General features: G+C 38.4%; 1 protein-coding gene across 1 annotated transcript in view; it reads left to right on the forward strand.

Annotated features, from left to right (window-relative positions):
- The window catches only part of PKHD1L1 (PKHD1 like 1), a 148,927-nt gene that overhangs the window by 118,723 nt on the left and 11,020 nt on the right, over positions 1–19,184 (forward strand). Inside the window, exons 64-73 of the mRNA XM_040626062.1 lie at positions 265–413; positions 492–614; positions 1,169–1,280; positions 1,361–1,477; positions 4,375–4,540; positions 7,264–7,496; positions 7,682–7,849; positions 10,552–10,709; positions 13,611–13,746; positions 16,552–16,896. Of these exons, the coding sequence (XP_040481996.1) occupies positions 265–413; positions 492–614; positions 1,169–1,280; positions 1,361–1,477; positions 4,375–4,540; positions 7,264–7,496; positions 7,682–7,849; positions 10,552–10,709; positions 13,611–13,746; positions 16,552–16,896 (1,707 nt within the window). The remainder of the gene's footprint in view (positions 1–264; positions 414–491; positions 615–1,168; positions 1,281–1,360; positions 1,478–4,374; positions 4,541–7,263; positions 7,497–7,681; positions 7,850–10,551; positions 10,710–13,610; positions 13,747–16,551; positions 16,897–19,184) is intronic.

The following is a 19,184-nucleotide window of genomic DNA, read 5'->3' on the forward strand; positions in this document are numbered from 1 at the left end:
AGTTAAATATGCTAACAACTAAACCAAACTTTTGCAAATGAGTATACAATCATTCTAATGGTGAAGGGACAATTAGATAAGATTAAATCCTGAGTAGAGTAAGCCATAAATGGCCAAGCCATAACAATATTTAATTAGCATGTTAAAATCTGCATAAGAATTATATATTTAATTTAAAAAATTTCAACTTTAACTGATACTGCTTCTAAAGCTCTAGAACATGACTTGTAATGTTAATTCTCTGTTTTCATATTTTCTTACAAGATCAATCTAATCCCATGGAAAAGTGGTTTGACAATGAAGCCCATGGAGGTTTATATGGTATTTATATGAACCAAGATGGCCTTCCTGGATGTTCTCTTATACAGGGATTTACCATTTGGACATGCTGGGATTATGGAATTTATTTTCAGGTAAATGTGATCCCAGGTGGTGATTATCTTGTTTTATGATTGTACTTTGTACAATGTAAACTACAAGTTGTTTTACAGACCACAGAGAGTGTGCGAATCTACAATGTGACTCTGGTTGACAATGGGATGGCCATTTCTTCAATGATTTACATGCCAGCCGCTGTATCTCACAAAATTTCCAGTAAAACAGTGCAGATTAAGGTAAGAAATCAATACAGCCACAATAAGGAGAAAGGGTAAAATTATTGAAGTTCGAATAAGAATGATCTCCTTGACTTCTAAGCCCAGTGAGTACAAACCACGTTGCCTTTGTTCTCATTGTCTTCTGGCAGGAAGTGCTCTATCCTTCCCTCACCTCCCTGATCCCCTCACCTCTTCTTGCGTACCACCTGCTAATCTTGCCACAGTTAGTGAAATTTTCATTCCCTCTATGAAACCTTTCCTGAACCAGCTTAGGTAGTATTGACACTCTCTCCTCTTTTTGTTCCTGCTGTTCCCTGGGCATATTTCTGTCACAGAAACTTAAGGTGTCATTATATATAATAATTTACCCACCTGTCTTCCCCTTCCCAGTCTGACTGTCATTCCACTCAGGGCACAGAGTCACATCCTTTTCATCTTGGTTTTATGAGTGATCTCTTCCACAAACTTCAAGGTTGTGTTTTGCTATGGTAGAATTCAGTATTATCCATTATTATATTTTCCTTTAGGAAAAGCTATTATTTAAGCTGTACTATCTGAATTTTTTTAAATAGAGCTCATTAATTGTTGGAAGTAGCCCTGGATTTAATTGCTCTGATGTCCTAACTAATGATGATCCCAATATTGAACTTTCTGCTGCCCATCGGAGTGCTAGACCTCCATCAGGTGAAAATTTTAGAAGTTTAATTTTGGTGTTCATGTGAGTGCATATTTGAATCTTATTAACTTTCTTTCTTTTATAAAAGGTGGGAGAAGTGGGATTTGCTGGCCTACCTTTGCTTCAGCACATAACATGGCACCTCGGAAACCCCATGCAGGGCTCATGAGTTACAACGCCATTAGTGGCCTTTTGGATATCTCAGGCAAGTTTAAACATACTCTTGACAAATCTACTCAATTAACCTCTATAAAGAATATGTAGAATATATCTAATAATGTTTCACTATTAGTAAAAAAAGATAATGATTTAAATTAATTTGTATATGAATCTGCTCAGTGTGAGAAGCCAAGAAATCAGACATCAGTCAATTTCAAGAATGGTTCCCTGGCAAGATGTGTATATATTAAAGAAGTGACATTTAATTTTCCTTCTAAAACAACAGAAGAAACACTGGCACAGTGATTTAATGTTCGTTTCTATAAATTGTAAAAGCCCTTTTATATAAGTACGGTAATGTATTATGATCTCTTTTTACAATTGAAGAAATTTAAACTCATATAACCTAGAAGCTTAGTAACATCTATTGGCTCTATCATCCTGTTCATTTATTTCTTTAGTGCTTCTTCCATAGTTGATACTCTTTGGTGATCATTAACATGCCCTCTGTGCTTCTTCCCAGAGACCCATGCACGTGCTTTTCCCTCAGGCTTCATTTTACCCAGTCATCCAGTCTTGTTCCTTCCAGACCCCTGACGAACTAGCTAAGTCATTTTTATGTTTATCCTTAACCTCAGACCACTTCTTTCTTCACACAAAGTGGATCACCCTGAGTACAACCCAGATTTTTATCCCATAGTAGAATCTGCCCACGCCATCTCTTTCAAGGCCATCCCCAGGTGGGGGCATTATATTATAGACTCATTCCAATATTGCCCATTTTTCAGAGACTTTGACCCCTTCTCCTATAGTCTGTCATGGCACTTCTTACCATTCTACTTCATTTAAAGTGGCACATAGTATTTCCCAAACTTAGAAAAGCCATGACAGGAGCATGGGAGAATACCCCCCATCTATAGGGACACTCTCCCTTATCCAGCTTTATATTCTTTCCCTCTTGATCTAACACCATCACAATTTACTCTCAGATATATATACTCCTGATTCCTGCCAGTACGTGTTACTCAGTTCCTGCAGTTCCTTTGGTATATAATACCTCTCATCCCATAGCAGGCTTAGCACTTCCTCAGTCAGACCACCCTGAGACTTGACCAGACTTACTGCTCTGTTTGCCAGAAGGGGAGATGAGGACAGGTCCCGAGAAAGGCAAGATTTGCCTTTTCTTTTGAGGTCTCATCGTGATTTCAACAAATGGGGAGGGGGAGCTATCCTCTAATAAGGGAGAAGTGGACCACTTACACACATCTGGAACATTCAAGGGGATTTCAAAGCTCAAGTTCATCTTCCCCTATATTCCCATCCTAAATCAAGGTTCCATTCCTTTTTTATTAGAGCCCTGTCTTTGGTGTAAGAGACTTGCCAGGGCTGAGAATTCAACCTTCTATGAAGGCTGTGTTAGTTTTGTAATCAGATCCTGAGTTTGCCTTGAATTTGTGATTGATCACCCAAAGTTTCCTTCTTCAAAGCATCAATGATGGTCAACAGTCACCTACTTCTAGTTTCCTTGTAACCACTACCTCCCCTGTACCACTCAAATGCCAAAGTTACCATCAAGCCAGAGCTTTTCCTTCCATCTAGATGTTATCCCAGTTCACCATGAGTGAGGTCTTCATAATTGCGCTGTTACAGCATAACATCAGGTGGTCTAAAAGTAAAGCCAGAGATGGGATTCTTGTGCAAGTGGTTTATTAAAGGTGTTTTTTCACAAGAAAGGGAGTGAGGGAAGTAGGATAGGGCAGAACTAAGCAAGGATGTGGTCTCAGCTGTAGTCTAGCTCCTTTTTGATACCTCAGGGAGCTGTGTAGTACCCTCTTAGGTTCCCTCTCTCGAGGTAAGGGGACCTTCTGTATCAGTTGCCAGTTAGGCACAGTAGCCCTTCGGTGGTGGTTTTAAGGAGCGCAGATCCCTTAGGAGAGGGAGTTGTCAACTGGTCAAGGGCAATTTTCCGGAGAAAGGGGCAGCTGTGAGTAGTTAGCAGCCAATACTTGTAGGAGCTGAGGACAAGTGCACTGGGCCAGTAAAGCAGATCTGCACAGGTTACGACAGTGTTTGCTGCTGTGGTATTTTATTAATGCTCATCTGCAGGCTCATATTCATGTATATACAATGTCATCTTAGGAAAAAATACCATCAGGAAGGGCAGTAGTAGTACATAACTGATGTAAGAATTTTGGAGTCACCTTTTTTTTCTTTTTTTGAGTTATTGGATTTTAAGTACAATGGAGATTAAGTTTGAATTCAATCAATTTTATCTTCTGGTCACACGTTATATACAATTAGGCCAAAAGAACAATGTTTCAATTAGTCTTTGCCGCATAACAAAATACCTCCAAAATTTAGAGTCTTCAAACAATCATTTATTAGCTCATGATTCTGTGGATTGACAATTTGGGCTTTGTTCAGTTGGATAGTTCTTCTGTTGGTCTCAGCTGGGATTATTCCTTAGGCTGCCATCAGTTTACAGGACGGATAGGGGCTAGTCAGTCTAGGATAGTCTCACTTCCATGTCTGGTGGTTGGTGCTTGCCAATGGTTGGGCTGGCCATTAGCTAGAGTAAGGGGGTGATTGGGCCATATGTCTTCTAAGCTCATTCACAGGCTGGAAATCACAGAAGTCCCCAAGAGCACCAAAAGAGAGTGAGCCCTAATACGCAAGCACTTTTCAGATCTGCTTATATCACAGTTGCTCTTGTCCAGTTGGTCAAAGCAAATCCCATAACTAAGTTCAGAGAAAACATGAGAAGACTATCAATGGTATTAATGTAGGGAGGCAACAATCTAACATGAATAGTGGTGGACTATCTACCACATAAGGTGAGAGCTACATGTTATATGATGCATTTGCTGGAATGTACATGAAATGAAACTGATTTTATCACTTTTGCCATAGAAAATAATTATTTTTCTGTTATTTATGTTTTAGGTTCAACATTTGTTGGATTTAAGAACGTTTGTTCAGGTGAAACTAATGTGATATTCATTACTAACCCTTTAAATGAAGATTTACAGCATCCAATCCATGTGAAGAACATACAGCTAGTTGATACTACTGAACAATCAAAAATATTCATACATAGGCCTGATATAAGGTATGATATATGAAAGCCCTGTTTTTTTCCTTTCCTGTATTTGTAGCTTTCCATTGTCTTTTTCCCCTGCCATAGATCTGAGAAAGTTGCTACATTAAAGTAACTATTAATTTCTATAAAATTTTAATCAGTATCATGAAAATTAAGACTATTTAATGCATCTGTGTTTTCAGTTAAATTGAAGAAGCTAGGCTTTAATAAGGATATTTTCTCAGACTGTTTTTTCCATGCATCATAAGTAATACCATCATAAAAGATAGAGACCAGGTTAGAAGTGTGTTGTCCATTAGTATCTCTCCACTAATGGTCATTAGGAATGAGAGACATCTCTATCATTTCCTCCCTTTTCCTTACCTCTTTTGTTTCCTGTAGCTTTCCAAATTATCTTACCACGTTCACCCCAACATGCACTTTGAAATTTCATGTCAATCGTTATAATCATTGTGAGAATATGCAGAAACTCAGAACAATGACTTTTCAATCACAAAAGTCAGTTGGAGTCAGAATATTTCTAGAAACTGAGCCACTTAGACACTAAATCTTAAAAGAAGATAGCCAGTACCTGCTACACTTTCTTAGAGACGCAGACCAGGAATTCAGTTACAAGGCAGGATTGGAGGAAAGAAATTTTTTGTGAGAGATCTTTGACCATTTTCAGTACAGGAAGAAGACAAGGAATAATGCTGTCTAGTTAGATAGGCACCTCTTCAGACAAATGCAGTGTTTCATAAATAGTTTGACTTCATCTGATTTTGTTTTGGTGACAACTGCACATCTCCTCATTTAGTAATTACTGAACTGTAGTATTTTTTGGCTCAATAGAGCCTCTCGTCACTAGAATATTATTAGCTTCTGTTTAGTTATCATTGAATCTTTCAGATGTAATATATAATTTTAATACCTCGGTCATAAAGAAAATACTTTTTTTTGAGAGAGAGAGGGAAAGGGCACGCAGATGGGAGGGAGGGAGGGGCTGAGGGAGGGGGTGAGAGAGAATCTTAAGCAGGCTTCATGCCCAGTGCAGAACCCGATGTGGGGCTCGATTGTACAGCCCTGAGATCATGAACTGAGCCAAAATCAAGAATTAGATGCTTAATCGACTGAGCCACCCAGGCACCCCAGAAAATACCACATTTTAAAATATAATGTCTTTGGCTTTGTGCTTTTGTTAAGATGCTATTGGCGTTTTCCCAGATCCTTTTTACAAGGCTGTTCACCCAGTCCCCCAATGCTCTAAATGTTGGCCAATAATAACCTACAGTTGCCCTCTTTTCCAGATAATTGCTCTTAGCCAAATAGGAATAGCCTTGGGGGGCTAAAACCCTCCCTAACACCACTTCCTTGCAGTCCATAAAATGACTAGTTTATACAGGAATACAAAAAGCCAACCCCCTTGTCTCAAGGTGGGAGCAATTCTGGGTGCGATTAATGATCCAGAAGTACCCCTGGGATCAGAATGAAGCTGGTCCACAGACCATAGTAATCTCGTTTTCTTTCCTTCACCCTATGTGGCTTCTCTCCTTCTTTTTTGAAAGAACTCTTTCAATGAATCACTTGAACAAAAATCTACATTTCAGACTCTGTGTCTTTGCAACATGAAGTAAAGACAGAGCCCTAAGTCATAACATAAAAGTGCCACTGGGTACTCTGCCTACAGACTTGCTCACAATAGCATCTTCGCATAGTCGAATACAAAGAACCCACAAGCTACAGAAATATTTATTCAAGTCATCTCCAAGACTATTATTGTACAGTCAGGGGTAACTTACCCCTTCATGTCTCTCTTACAGCAGAAAGGGAAAGAGATGCTAAGCACTACCTAACAGTTATGAGCTTTCCACTATTATTTTGTTGTTATAACTTTGGAATAAGTTATATTTCCCCATAGTATATATCATGACATAGTTTAACTATACTGTATACCATGTATACTATGTAATGTGCAGTATATTGCAAATTTAGCATGTATTTTGTTATTATTACCAGTTAACAATCAACACTGCAGGTAGCTCAAGATGAAAGCAGAATGCTATCTATGCTTGAACTACATGATAAGTATATAGTATTTCATGTCTTACAGTTTGGGTATTTATAGAGTGGTTACTAAAATATGTAGCATAGCACTCATAATCCAAATATATCTGTTTATATATACATAAACAAAAGTCTATATAATATTATATATTAATCTGCAATTGGTGATGGCCTAAGAGCTTGAGATAGGAAGACCGAACTTTAAGTATTTAGATTATTTTATAGTAAGCATACAATACTTCTATAAATTTTAAAGACCCGTGGAGAAAAGAAGGGAGAGACTTCCAACACAGGGATTTTGTATGTCCCGCACAGCAGACTGTTCGCCTGCTCAATGGGGCAGTGCTAGTACACGGTAAGCAATGCACGAGGTTGAAATCTATCATTTAAAAAATATGGACTAACAAAATGGAATTCTAATTTTATATCTCACGGGTATAACTCATCCTTTTGAAATGTTAATGAATTAATAATAATAACATACCAAACCAACAAAATGGAAAATCGGACCTTATTACAATACTAATTACATAGGCGACTGTTCCCATTTTGAATCCTTTCTGAAATGATAAGATTCAATCAAAAAAACTTTGGATACTCTCTTATCAAACACTCCACTGAAATGCTCTCTAGAAACAGGGGAAGGACACTAAATATAAATATACATGTGTTTTGCCTCTTTTCCACAGTAAGGTGAATCCAGCTGATTGTGTAGACATGGTCTGTGATGCCAAAAGGAAATCTTTTCTTAGAGATATGGATGGCTCCTTTCTGGGACATTCTGGTTCGGTGATACCTCAAGCAGAATATGAATGGAATGGAAATAGTCAATTTGGAATTGGAGACTACAGGATTCCTAAGGTGATGCTCACATTCCCAAATGGAAGTAGAATTCCTGTCACTGAGAAAGCCCCTCACAAAGGTTCGTTGGATATTCTTCTGTTAGTCCTCAAGTTTGTGAAACAACATCTATTTTTTATTTTTAGTAATTGGGGTAATCAACCAATAACATGTTTTCTACTTACTATTCTTACAGAAAAGAAAAAGTACATGGGTGTTTTTGCAGAGATTGCTTTTCCTCACTAAAATGTGTATACTTGTTTCTAGGAATTATTAGAGATTCAACCTGTAAATACATTCCACAATGGCAGAGCTACCGGTGCTTTGGGATGGAATATGCCATGATGGCTATTGAAAGTCTAGATTCGGACACAGAAACTCGAAGACTCTCACCAGTGGCTGTAGTGAGCAATGGTTATGTTGATCTCATTAATGGTGGGTGTTCAGTGTAAAAAAACTAGTAGTTATTCGAAGCATTCACTATTTATTACATGCATGGAGACGTCTCACTAATTACTTATCACATTAAACTAGCAGACATCAGGACTGTTTGACACATCAGTAGATTCCCATATTAGAAAGCCAGGATAGTTACTCCAAATTGACCATTAGAAGAAGAAGCGGAAAGTTATTCCTCGACTGAGCTTCATGCCTGTATTAATAAGGTGGTATAAATATTTTAAGGAAAAATTGGCCCAAGTGTCTCCAAAAAGACAATTTGCCTTACATAAACTAAAATGCAGATAATGTGTTATTTGGAATACTTGAGAAGGTATTTTCAGCCTAGTCCGTTTTTATTTTCATGAATCCTTCTAAGACTTAATCTTGAATCAGTGTGTTTTGGGGTTGGTTTGTTCATTTTCGTTCCTGATTCCTTTGACTGTCAAGAACATCTTACCAGGATGTTTAGGCTCCTTACATTCTGGTCAGGGTGGCTCTAGTAGAGAGGGAAGGTAGTGGTCTCCATAAGAAGTCACATCAACTTAGGAGTCCAGGGTTTTTTGAATAAATAAGGTGAACTTCTAAGAGCTGCAGAAAATAGAGGGCAGGGACTTATTGTATTATCCTGAAATAGTATGGGGGGCTCAAAGAGTAGTCCCTAAGAAGGCTTAAGAGTCTTTCCAGTGCTGAAGGGGCATGTAACCTGGGTTAAAAAGATTTCTGTGCTCTGACAGTATCAAAATATCTTCAAGATTCGACAAAATAGCTAGTACCCCACAAAAATATTCATTTTTTAAAATGTGTTAGCAGGGAAATTAAAGAACACCTAAAGAAATAGTGATATGCAAAAAAAAAAAATGTGTTAAATAGAATGAGCTTAATCAGGGGTGTCCCAAAGTTACGTGATTTCCAGTCTCTCCTCAATTCTGTTGCCTGCATGATGCAGTCTGCCTGGTTTCTTTGGCTTGCAATCAACCCCATTTCACGTGCTGCCTTTCAGCTCTTACAAAGCAGAGAGCTTGTGGGAAAAACTTTAGACCAGTCAGTGTGAATAATGGAGATATTTTCAAATTGCTCTGTTTTATATGCTGGAGAAAGATTTTATTCTATTTATTTTTACATTTTTTTCTTTTCTGAAAAGCTATATAAGCTTTCTACTTACGATAATGACATGTCTCTTAAAAATAAATTTAAATTTTTTAAGGTGACTGTCAATTTAAAGAACAGTCTTAAGTAAATGATAGCAGGATTGCAAAAATTATGACAATGTTGGAAGTATCACTGAAACGTAAGATGCAACCACATTATTTGGGAAGAAATTCCCAAGGTAAAAGTTACTGAATACCACTAAAGTTTCCTTTAAAATTTTAATACTCAATCTCATTTATTTTTTTTATTTTTTAAAGATTTTATTTATTTATTTGACAGAGATAGAGACAGCCAGCGAGAGAGGGAACACAAGCGGGGGAGTGGGAGAGGAAGAAGCAGGCTCATAGCGGAGGAGCCTGATGTGGGGCTCGATCCCATAACGCCGGGATCACGCCCTGAGCCGAAGGCAGACGCTTAACCGCTGTGCCACCCAGGCGCCCCAATCTCATTTATTTTTAAAATATGGTTTTTGTTCTTCTGAATTTCTCATTTGATACATAGAAATTGCTTTCTGTGTTCAAAGCTCACAAAGAAGGTTTATTTAAAAGTAGAATTTACATTTTGGGCGTGAAGAGAAGGTCGGTATTCTGCTTGAGCTTCAGAAGTTTATATTGATTTAAAATGTGATTGAAGTTCGATTATAAATATTGAGAAGAATTCCAAGTAAACCAGGAAATTGAGCAAAGCTAACGAATAAATACATCAAGAAAATCTATTATTCCATCTCTCACTCAATGTTTTAGAACCCCAGCCACTTTAAAACTGAAGTGAAATAGAGAAGTTTGCTACAAGAGTCATGTTATGCCTGTTCTGGAAATGTCTGGATTCAGGTAGAAAAGCATCTACTGTCTTTGGCTTTCTAACGGGTTTATTGGAGTGTTATTTCTCGGATTACTTCAGTTCATTAATGAGGTTGACCCTCCAATGGTTCCTATAATCACAGCCTTTAACAAAATGTATTAAAATAATAATAGAGGAAGATTAAAGACTTCATAAGAAGCAAACTTAAAGTTTGTCGAATTTACAAATTAACTGATGAAGAAATGAGTGAGTGAAAGAATGAATGAATCCATGGTTTAACCATACAAATGTCCGTATTTCCAAGTACAGGCTCTGTTTTTAATAAATTAACTCTGTGACCTCATATTTCTCACTAAAGAGTCTGAGAAAGTTGACTCCTTACCTAAATTCCCATTTGATAGGAGGAGAAAGGATCAGGCATTTTCTTTCTTATCATGTGGCCTGGGCTTAAATATGATTATTGAAGTAGAGAATCATATAAACCCACTGTTCCCTTCAAGGACCCTCCAGTGCAAATTCAACACGTTAACTTACCTTTTTTACCCTACACAGTGTAAAAGTAAGGGGAGTAGGGAGGAGATCCTTCCCTGCCTTCTTTTTAAGCTAAGGATAGATGGGTGGATGGATAATGGATGTAAACGCTGAACTTGACCACTGCAATTTATTTTTAATACAATTACTCTTCAGACTTTGTGCTAAATAATGTTCATAATACAGAACATGAACTTTCATTTATGTGGCTTTAGGCCCCCAGGATCATGGCTGGTGTGCTGGATACACGTGCCAGAGAAGACTGTCCCTGTTTCATAGCATTGTGGCTCTGAACAAATCTTATGAAATTTACTTCACCGGCACCAGTCCTCAGAATCTTCGACTGATGTTGCTTAATGTTGACCCTAAAAAGGTAACACAAGATAGAAATAATTTCTTCAGTTATTGTTGTTGGTTATTGACATATATTTCTATATGGACTTTATCTCCTTCCCTGTTCTTTTGAACATCGTCACAAGGATCACCAGGCTACTACTAAAAATACTGTTAGTCCAGAAAGTTTTCATCAGCCTGAGAACATATATGCGTACCAAACACCTTTCCCCCATCGTGACAGTGAGGCCTATGATTGGTGTGATTGGCAGCAAACCTGAACTTTTATATAACAGTAGTGCACATCCAGAATTGGTCAAATCTTTACTATAAACTGAATTCAGCTGGGACAGTTAAGTTTATACGTACTGTGTCAGTGGGGAAAGAGTATGAAGGTTAAACAATAGTCTCATAATTGAGAATTTTTTTTTCCCCAAGATCGTGAGGCTCGGAAGTCCCAGAGTATTAGGAATGTGAAGAAAGCGTGTGGATAAGATGAAGCAGAGAGAATGGTAGCAAAGAGAAATACCCGCCCCTTCTCAGATGATTCAATCTCATCCTTTCAGTTGCTGGAGATAAAACCTTGGACCCATTCTTGATTCCTGTCTTTGGGTCATATTCCTCATCCAGTCCATCTGCAAATCCTGTTGAATGTCCCTTCAAAATATCCAGAATCTGACCACTTCTCACCACCGTCACCACTACCCCCCACTTTGAGCCAACATTATTTCTTCCCTGGATTAAGGCAGTTGACTCCCAAGTCCTCCCACTGCTCTGCATCTGCCTGCTCTATTGTCTCTTCTCACCTCAGTAGCCACAGAGAGCCCCAAACGCTGCAGTACTTTCCCCATTGGGCTTTGTACAAGAGCCAGAGTCCTCGCATCCTTAGCTCTCTGACTTCTACTCCCCCAGCCACATGGGGCTCCTTGCTGTTCCAGACCACCCCAGACCTGTTACCACCTGGGCCCGTGTTCCAGATGTTGAGTCTGCCTGGAATATTCTGCCCTAGGTGGCTAACTCCCCCTCCCCCGGGCTCCCCCCATTCCTCCAACAGGCCTAGCCTGTACACCCCATCCCAGTTGGCTCTCCCAATTATTCATACTCTGATCTACCTTTCCTTTTTTCCATAGGACTTACCACCTTCTAACATGCTTTCTATTTTACTTATTATTGCTACTATTTATTTGTCTCTCTCCTCACAGTAGAATATAAGCTCAAAGAGAGCAGGGGCTTGACCATAGAGTTGAGGGCCCATTTCTGGAGTCTCTATTCTGTTCCATTGATCTATGTGTCTGTTTTTGTGCCAGTACCATGCTGTCTTGGTGATCACAGCTTTGTAATATAGCTTCAACATCATGCTCCCAGCTTTGTTTTTCTTTTTCAATATTTCTGTGGCGATTCGGGGTCTTTTCTGGTTCCACATGAATTTTAGGATTGTTTGTTCCAGCACTTTGAAAAATGGCATTGATGTTTGATCGACCCAGCAATTGCACTACTGGGTATTTACCCCAAAGATACAGATGTAGTAAAAAGAAGGTCCATATGCACCCCAATGTTCATAGCAGCAATGTCCACAATAGCCAAACTGTGGAAAGAGCCGAAATGCCCTTCAACAGGTGACTGGATTAAGAAGCTGTGGTCCATATATACAATGGAATATTAGCCATCAGAAAGGATGATTACCCAATATTTGCATCAACATGGATGGAACTGGAGAGATTATGCTAAGTGAAATAAGTCAAGCAGAGAAAGACAATTATCATATGGTTTCACTTATTTGTGGAACATAACGAATAGCAGGGAGATCATTAGGAGAAGAAGGGGAAAATGAAGGGGGGGAAATGAGAGGGGGAGATGAACCATGAAAGACTATGGACTCCAGGAAACAAACTGAGGGTTTTAGAGGGGAGGGGTGTGGGGGGATGGGATATGCCGGTGATGGGTATTAAGGAGGGCACATATTGCATGGAACACTGGGTGTTATATGCAAACAATGAATCATGGAACACTACATCAAAAACTAATGATGTACTGTATGGTGACTAACATAACATAATCAAAGAAAAAAAGAAGAAGAAGAAGAGAGAGAGAGCAGACGCTTATGACAGCTCCAAGAATAGGGCCTGGTTTAGATAGGCCCTCAATTTTTGAATGGAAGAGAATATTTTTAATTTTAAAAATAACTACGAAATAATGTGACTGTTAATGTTCTAAGCCTCTGAAGACAATCTCAAAAAAAGATTCCAAAACTATATATAGCTTATTAGATTCCTTATTAATTTCTTTCTGCCCTTGTAAAAGCTAGTCCTCTTACTTTATGATTATACCGGTAGCATGAGATGTGAGGAATATAAACATGGAAAATGAACAAAATTGAATCAGAGAGTATAGTTATTTTGACTCATTTTTATCAGTCTTACTACCAAATTGGTGTCAGAGGTAAGCATTTTTTTCAACATCAGCTAACTTTGTGCGGTTGCATTATTTTTTTTCTTTTTTTAATGTTTTTTTTATTATATTATGTTAGTCACCATACAGTACGTCCCTGGTTTCTGATGTAAAGTTCTATGATTCATTCGTTGCGTTATTCAGCACTGCTCAATTCTCTGTTTCCCCCTGCCCCTGGAATTGAGAGCCTGTACTGGAACTTTATCTTTTAAAGGAAATGTTTCTTTTAGAGATACTCCTTTAATAATTCTTTCTTACATTTTACTTTTCTACTGAGAATCATCAATTAAGAGTTAAGTTATAACATCTGTATGAATGGTTGAATGTAAGACCATTTACAAATTTTAACTCAGTACTTATCATCAGTCTGTAAAACTTAGTTTTACTATTTTACAGAGGTATATATAGTTGAAGGACATTTTTCAGGGCCAAATTCTAAATATTCTGTTTCGTTGTTCTTTTAAGAGACAAAAATGTTGTTTATTTTTAACAGGCTGTGGTGGTAGGAATTTTTTTCCCTACATTTCAGCGTTTGGATGTCTATGTGAAAAACGCATTGGTTTGCCCCAAAAATACAGTATGGAACGCTCAGCAGAAATATTGTGAACTTAATAGACATCTGTACACAGGTATTTACTCAGAAAAATAAAGAACACATTACATATATACTTAATTATGTATAAAATTCTTTGTAATATTTCATTATTAATATTTTTAGTTCCTTAGCCATTGACAAATGCAAGAGAAGGTATTGTTACCATGATCCACCAAATTCTAAGATGTGTTCATTTATAACATATGTGTCCTGAAAGATTATTCCTGATGGAACTCTTATCCACCTGCACACGTGCAGATATAAGCTTTTGTGTATCATGCATATTCCTTTCCCCCTGAGAGCATTTACGTTCTACATGTAGTTCAGTTATTCCTATTTACAGAAGAAATTTGCTTAGAATTTTTACCCTATCTCTGCTTTACTTCTGTTTCATGGAGGTCGGAGCCAAAATTAATTGGCAGTTACCAGAAGTATTGCCAAGAAAGCTAGTATAACATTAACTGAACATAATGGAGTCAATATAATAAACTCTGGACTTAAATGAAATATATGGAAAAGGCTAAACTTACCCACTTACCAATATTTGCAGGACCAGGATTTATATCTGCTCATTGAAGTCCTTTTCTTTACAGGGTACTAATAAGGCCAGTACATTCCATTCCACATGTGCTCTTATCATTGTTAGATGTGTGCCATAATCTTGGTTAACAATTACATAAATGTGTGCTGTAGGTCATAACATCAGCTAGACATGAGAGTGTGAACGGATAACGGGCATTCATTACTGTCTGTGGAGCCAGTCCTATTTCTACTAATAGTCTGAATAGCTAGTGCTTCCAGAAATGTTACTGTGTGCCAGGCACTGTTCTAAGTGATTCGAATATAATAACTCATTGTTACTATATTCTAATAATAACCCTAGAGCAAGGCACAGATGAGTAAACTGAGACACAAGGGGGTGAATTAATTTGCTACAGTCTCTGCCTTAGCTCTGGCTGCCATAACAACATACCATGAAGTGGGGGGCTTAAAAAGAGAAATTTATTTTCTCACGGTTCTGGAGTCTGCAAGTATGAGGTCAGGGTGCTAGTAGGGTCAGGTTCTGGTGAAGCTCTCTTCCTGACTTGCAGATGGCTGCCTTCTCCCTGTAACTTCCCATGGTAGAGAGAGCAACAGCAGGCTCTCGGTATCTCTTTTTATGAGAGCATTAATCCATCGTGAAGTCCCCACACTCATCTAAGGCTAATTACTTGTCAAAGGCCTCATCTCTGAATACCCTTACACTGGGGTTTGGGGCTCTAAACCATGAATCTGGGGGAGGGGAGCACAATTCAATCCATGGTAATATCAAAGATGGTGAGGGCGGAACAAAGACTTGAACCCAGAGATTCTAACTCTAGAAGCCATGCACTTGACCACTATGCCATATTGCCTCCTTGTAAGCTAAGAGAGTCCATGGTATCACTTTTTATATACAAATAACTACCCATATTTACAGCTTAATTTTCATACATTTTAATTCTTTTTAAAAACAACATTTTTGGTACCAAGTACTCTTATCATTCAAATGGGGAAAACTATCTCAACAAACAGTATTTAATATAGGGAATTGGTTACATAAGTATTGAAGGGCTGAAAAACACTATTACTACCACCTTCTTATAATTATTTTTTTCTGATACAACATTGGTCTTAAATGAACATTTTGCTTTGGCACTTAGGATGCAAAATAACTTCCTGTATTATGAATCTATACATATTATTTTAGATTACCCAAAATGTTTTATTATGCATGTCTCTGCTTCCTTCCATCACTGTGAAGACAAGAGGAAGTTACCCAGGATAAATGGTGCATGCCCCTCTAAATGTAGTTTGAGAGCAGCTTCAATTCATAATATAAAAGCACATTCTTCAGATTCACACAATGTTTAAGCCAAATTGCATCTAGAACTTATGCTAGTAGATATGAAAGAAATACGTGATAATAATGAAATGGCTTCTTAATACCAACTGCTATGAATGTCTATTACATTCATAAGAAGTATCTTCTTCTTCCTAAAATTTTAATTTATTTTTCTTAGTAAGCCTCACTATGAAATGTGGTAAGAAGCTGCATGTCCCATTCAGGTACTATTACATGATTCGGGCTTTGTCCGGGCTCAGGAGTTGTTAGTGGATTTATTAGCTCTTAGACATTTTTGATACTCTGCCATAAAATCGTATATAATATTCATTCATTTTATATATATAAAAATCTCAGTCACTTTTACAAAAGTCAATTCCCTAGTAGAATTTGTTTTGCATTAACCAAAGGTTTTTCAGGCTGAAATGCAAACCTGTTTCATTGGTATAAAATCCCTCTGATATTTAGTGTATACTTCATTTGTATTACATACTTCTGTCCTTGGTAAAAATAGAAACACTGAATTCTAAATGCTCCTTAAGAGTTGATATATAGCACTGCACAAACTAGAAAGCTATTAAAGTTAAATTACCTTTTTTAAATTACTAAACGCCTTTGGTAAAGGCTTTAAAATTCTGAACATGTAAATAGTGTTACCAGTACCGATATGGGCTCCTGGGTTCATAATTGGATTTTATTTCTCAATTATACTGTATCTGTAGCTAATTGTTTTTAAAATAAATGTAATGTATGATGATGATTAATGGCATTATTTAAAGGGTTGATTTTAATTTTGCATGTCAGTTCTATAAGTGTTTTTGTTTTTAATATGCATACTTTCCTATGGAAAAATAATGTTGAATTTTTTCAGAATTTCCTATACTTAAACAAATATTAAATACTACATGGTAATTGTGATAACATAAATATTTTTAACTGTGCTGTTTTGGCTTTTTTTTTTTTTTTCCTTCATAGAACAATTCCTTCCTAACCTGAATTCCACTGTCCTTGGTGAAAACTACTTTGATAGAACCTACCAGATGCTTTACCTTTTGGTTAAAGGAACTATACCTGTTGAAATCCACACCACTGCAGTCATATTTGTTTCTTTCCAATTACCTGCTGTAACAGAAGATGACTTCTATAGCTCTCATAATCTGGTTAGAAATCTTGCCTTGTTCCTAAAGATACCAAGTGACAAAATCCGTGTCAGCAGAATAATACAAGGGGGGAGTCTACGGAGGAAGAGATCCACGGGACTCACAGTGGAATTGGAGATTGGAGATCCTCCTCTTCAGTTCTTAAGCAATGGTACTGCAGGTATGAAGAGTAGACATTTGAGTTGGAAGAATGTAATACCAGATCCACATTCACAAATAACCCTATTGGAGCCTGGTAAACCTGGCCTCAGGAAGTCCTGCCAACCCCACATCCTGAACGCTGTAAGGGCCTGGAGACCCTTTTCCCTACTCTACTCCTGTAATCCCAAACTATTTTGGAATTACAAAGGCACTTTAGCCTCTATTCTGTTATTGTAGCAACTAGTAAATGTAACAAAAGGATTTGACCTAATATAGAAGATTTGAGAGGTGACCTAAGGAATTGACCTTATAGCTGTGAGATTAAGCATAAAAAGCGTCCATGAAAAGAGGGAGATAAGAACGTTCAAGTCTAAGGAAGCAGTTGGTGAAGGGGGTGCATTGGAAGAACTGGAGAAGGTCTGAGTGGTGTGTGGGGGCAGGAGCTAGGAAGGGCAAGTTGCTGGAGGTGAAATTGAGAGGTAGGCGGGCGCTAAATCATGGAAACAAAAAGCAGCTCTTTTCTTCCTGAGCTAAAAAGATTGTGGATATTTTCCCAGGGAAAAGAGTAAACCTTTGGAGATTCTGAGCTGTAGTAAAGTCACAAATGTACCCTAACAAATGCAAATGTGCAGGAATATGTTCTATCTTTAATTCCTATGACTGAGCCAATCACCAGCTGTCACACTTTCCTCTGTCCCTCGCTCTCCACATCCCCGTTTTGTAGGTATCAGAGATAAAAATAAGCTCACCTGTCCCCCCAGAGGTATCTTTGCTGCTTTATATTATTTCCTTAGAGTGACTCAGTTTGGGCATTTGGGTAGGTTCAGCCCTTCAGATTTTTTCCTTTCCACCCGCTTAAGTTGGTATCAGAATACCAAGGGGGCTTTCCTGTCTTCGGACCCCCACGTTGCCTCTTGTCTTCATAGTCTCTGCTACCGGTAGATCTTCTCTGCTCTGCACTACACTCAAGCTTGTCTTGAGGTGCAGCTGAACTTTCTTGGCCTCTTGGCATCCATCCCCAGCATGCGTTCCCAACCGTGCCATTGTGTCCGGTAGTCAAGCACAAGTCTCAACTAGGCACACCCATCTCCAAAAAAATGAGACCTAGATCCCCGTCAGAGGAAGATTACCATCCAGCTAATGAAGTTGAAGCTTCAAGGCCTTTCACTTGTACAAGTCATAGGAGGGACCTGGGAGAAGGGTCCATTTAATAATGCGACCCCAATCATTGTTACTATCAAATCGCAGAAGTAAGACTTTACCTCATTCTTTTTCTTAAAGAGAGCCTCCAAACTATAAATTTCAGATTCAGAAAATCTGCAGCTGCCTTATCTCTGTCCAGCATCTTTTTCCTTAACCCCCAGGGCTCTCTTTCATGTCAGCCTGGGTACTGGGTGAAGTTCTCACCTCCTGCCTTTAGGGGTCATCACTCATTACCCCAGGGGGTTTGCTTTGAAGGATTGACCCGATGCGCCTAACACATACTGTTTTGGAATTCTACCAGCTAGGCAGACAGAGGTTCTTCCCTTGTAGAGGTAAGCCTGTGGAAAGGCTATCTGGAGCAGAGGGAGGTGCTGATCAACTCTCTTTGCTGAAGGAAACAGGAAGTGAGGCTTGTGTTGTAACAGAATCTTCCATAATGTTCTTTACCCAGTCATAGGTTACTTTTCCTTCATCAGCCCTGTCAGGGCTTTTGACTCAACACAGTCGGTTCATTTATTCTAAGACTTGTAGTGGTTCCATGGTACATATATAGATTGCTCACCAACTCTTAGAAATTCCTGGGAAGCCCTTACATGTAGTGGGGTCATTGTAAGCCCATGTAGCCACTCAAATGTCCAGAGAAACTGACTTATTTCCTCTATGTGATCTAAATTTCTTCACATACAACCTCTTCCGTCCCCTTATCCCCTTTAAGCAGTTTTATTTTGTTAGATTTATCCAGACAGGTATAAGACAGTCTAAGAACATGGAGATGGGGGCAGTCAGAGGGACAGGCTAATGGCATGTTTCTCAGACATATTCTGAGATAGGCTTTCAAGTCTCAAGGAAAACCCTACAATGTGGCATAGAGGGAATTCACAGCAAAATATTGGGCAGTGGCAAGGAAGGTAGTAATACTGCTGGCTCTCCACGGCCTTCAGGTGGTGTCAGGATGTCCAGGAGTTCCCAGATGTCATCGAAAGGGGTTACTGAAGTATTGAGGGGATCTCTGCGTAAACAGAGATTGGTCAGGAATAAAAGCTCTTCAGCTTAAGGACTTTGGTTTCTTAAGGTGGCAGTCACCAGAAATGGATGCTTTCACAT

This window comes from Ursus maritimus, unplaced genomic scaffold (genome assembly GCF_017311325.1).
Source record: "Ursus maritimus isolate PB19 unplaced genomic scaffold, ASM1731132v1 scaffold_9, whole genome shotgun sequence".
Classification (NCBI taxonomy): Eukaryota; Metazoa; Chordata; class Mammalia; order Carnivora; family Ursidae; genus Ursus; species Ursus maritimus.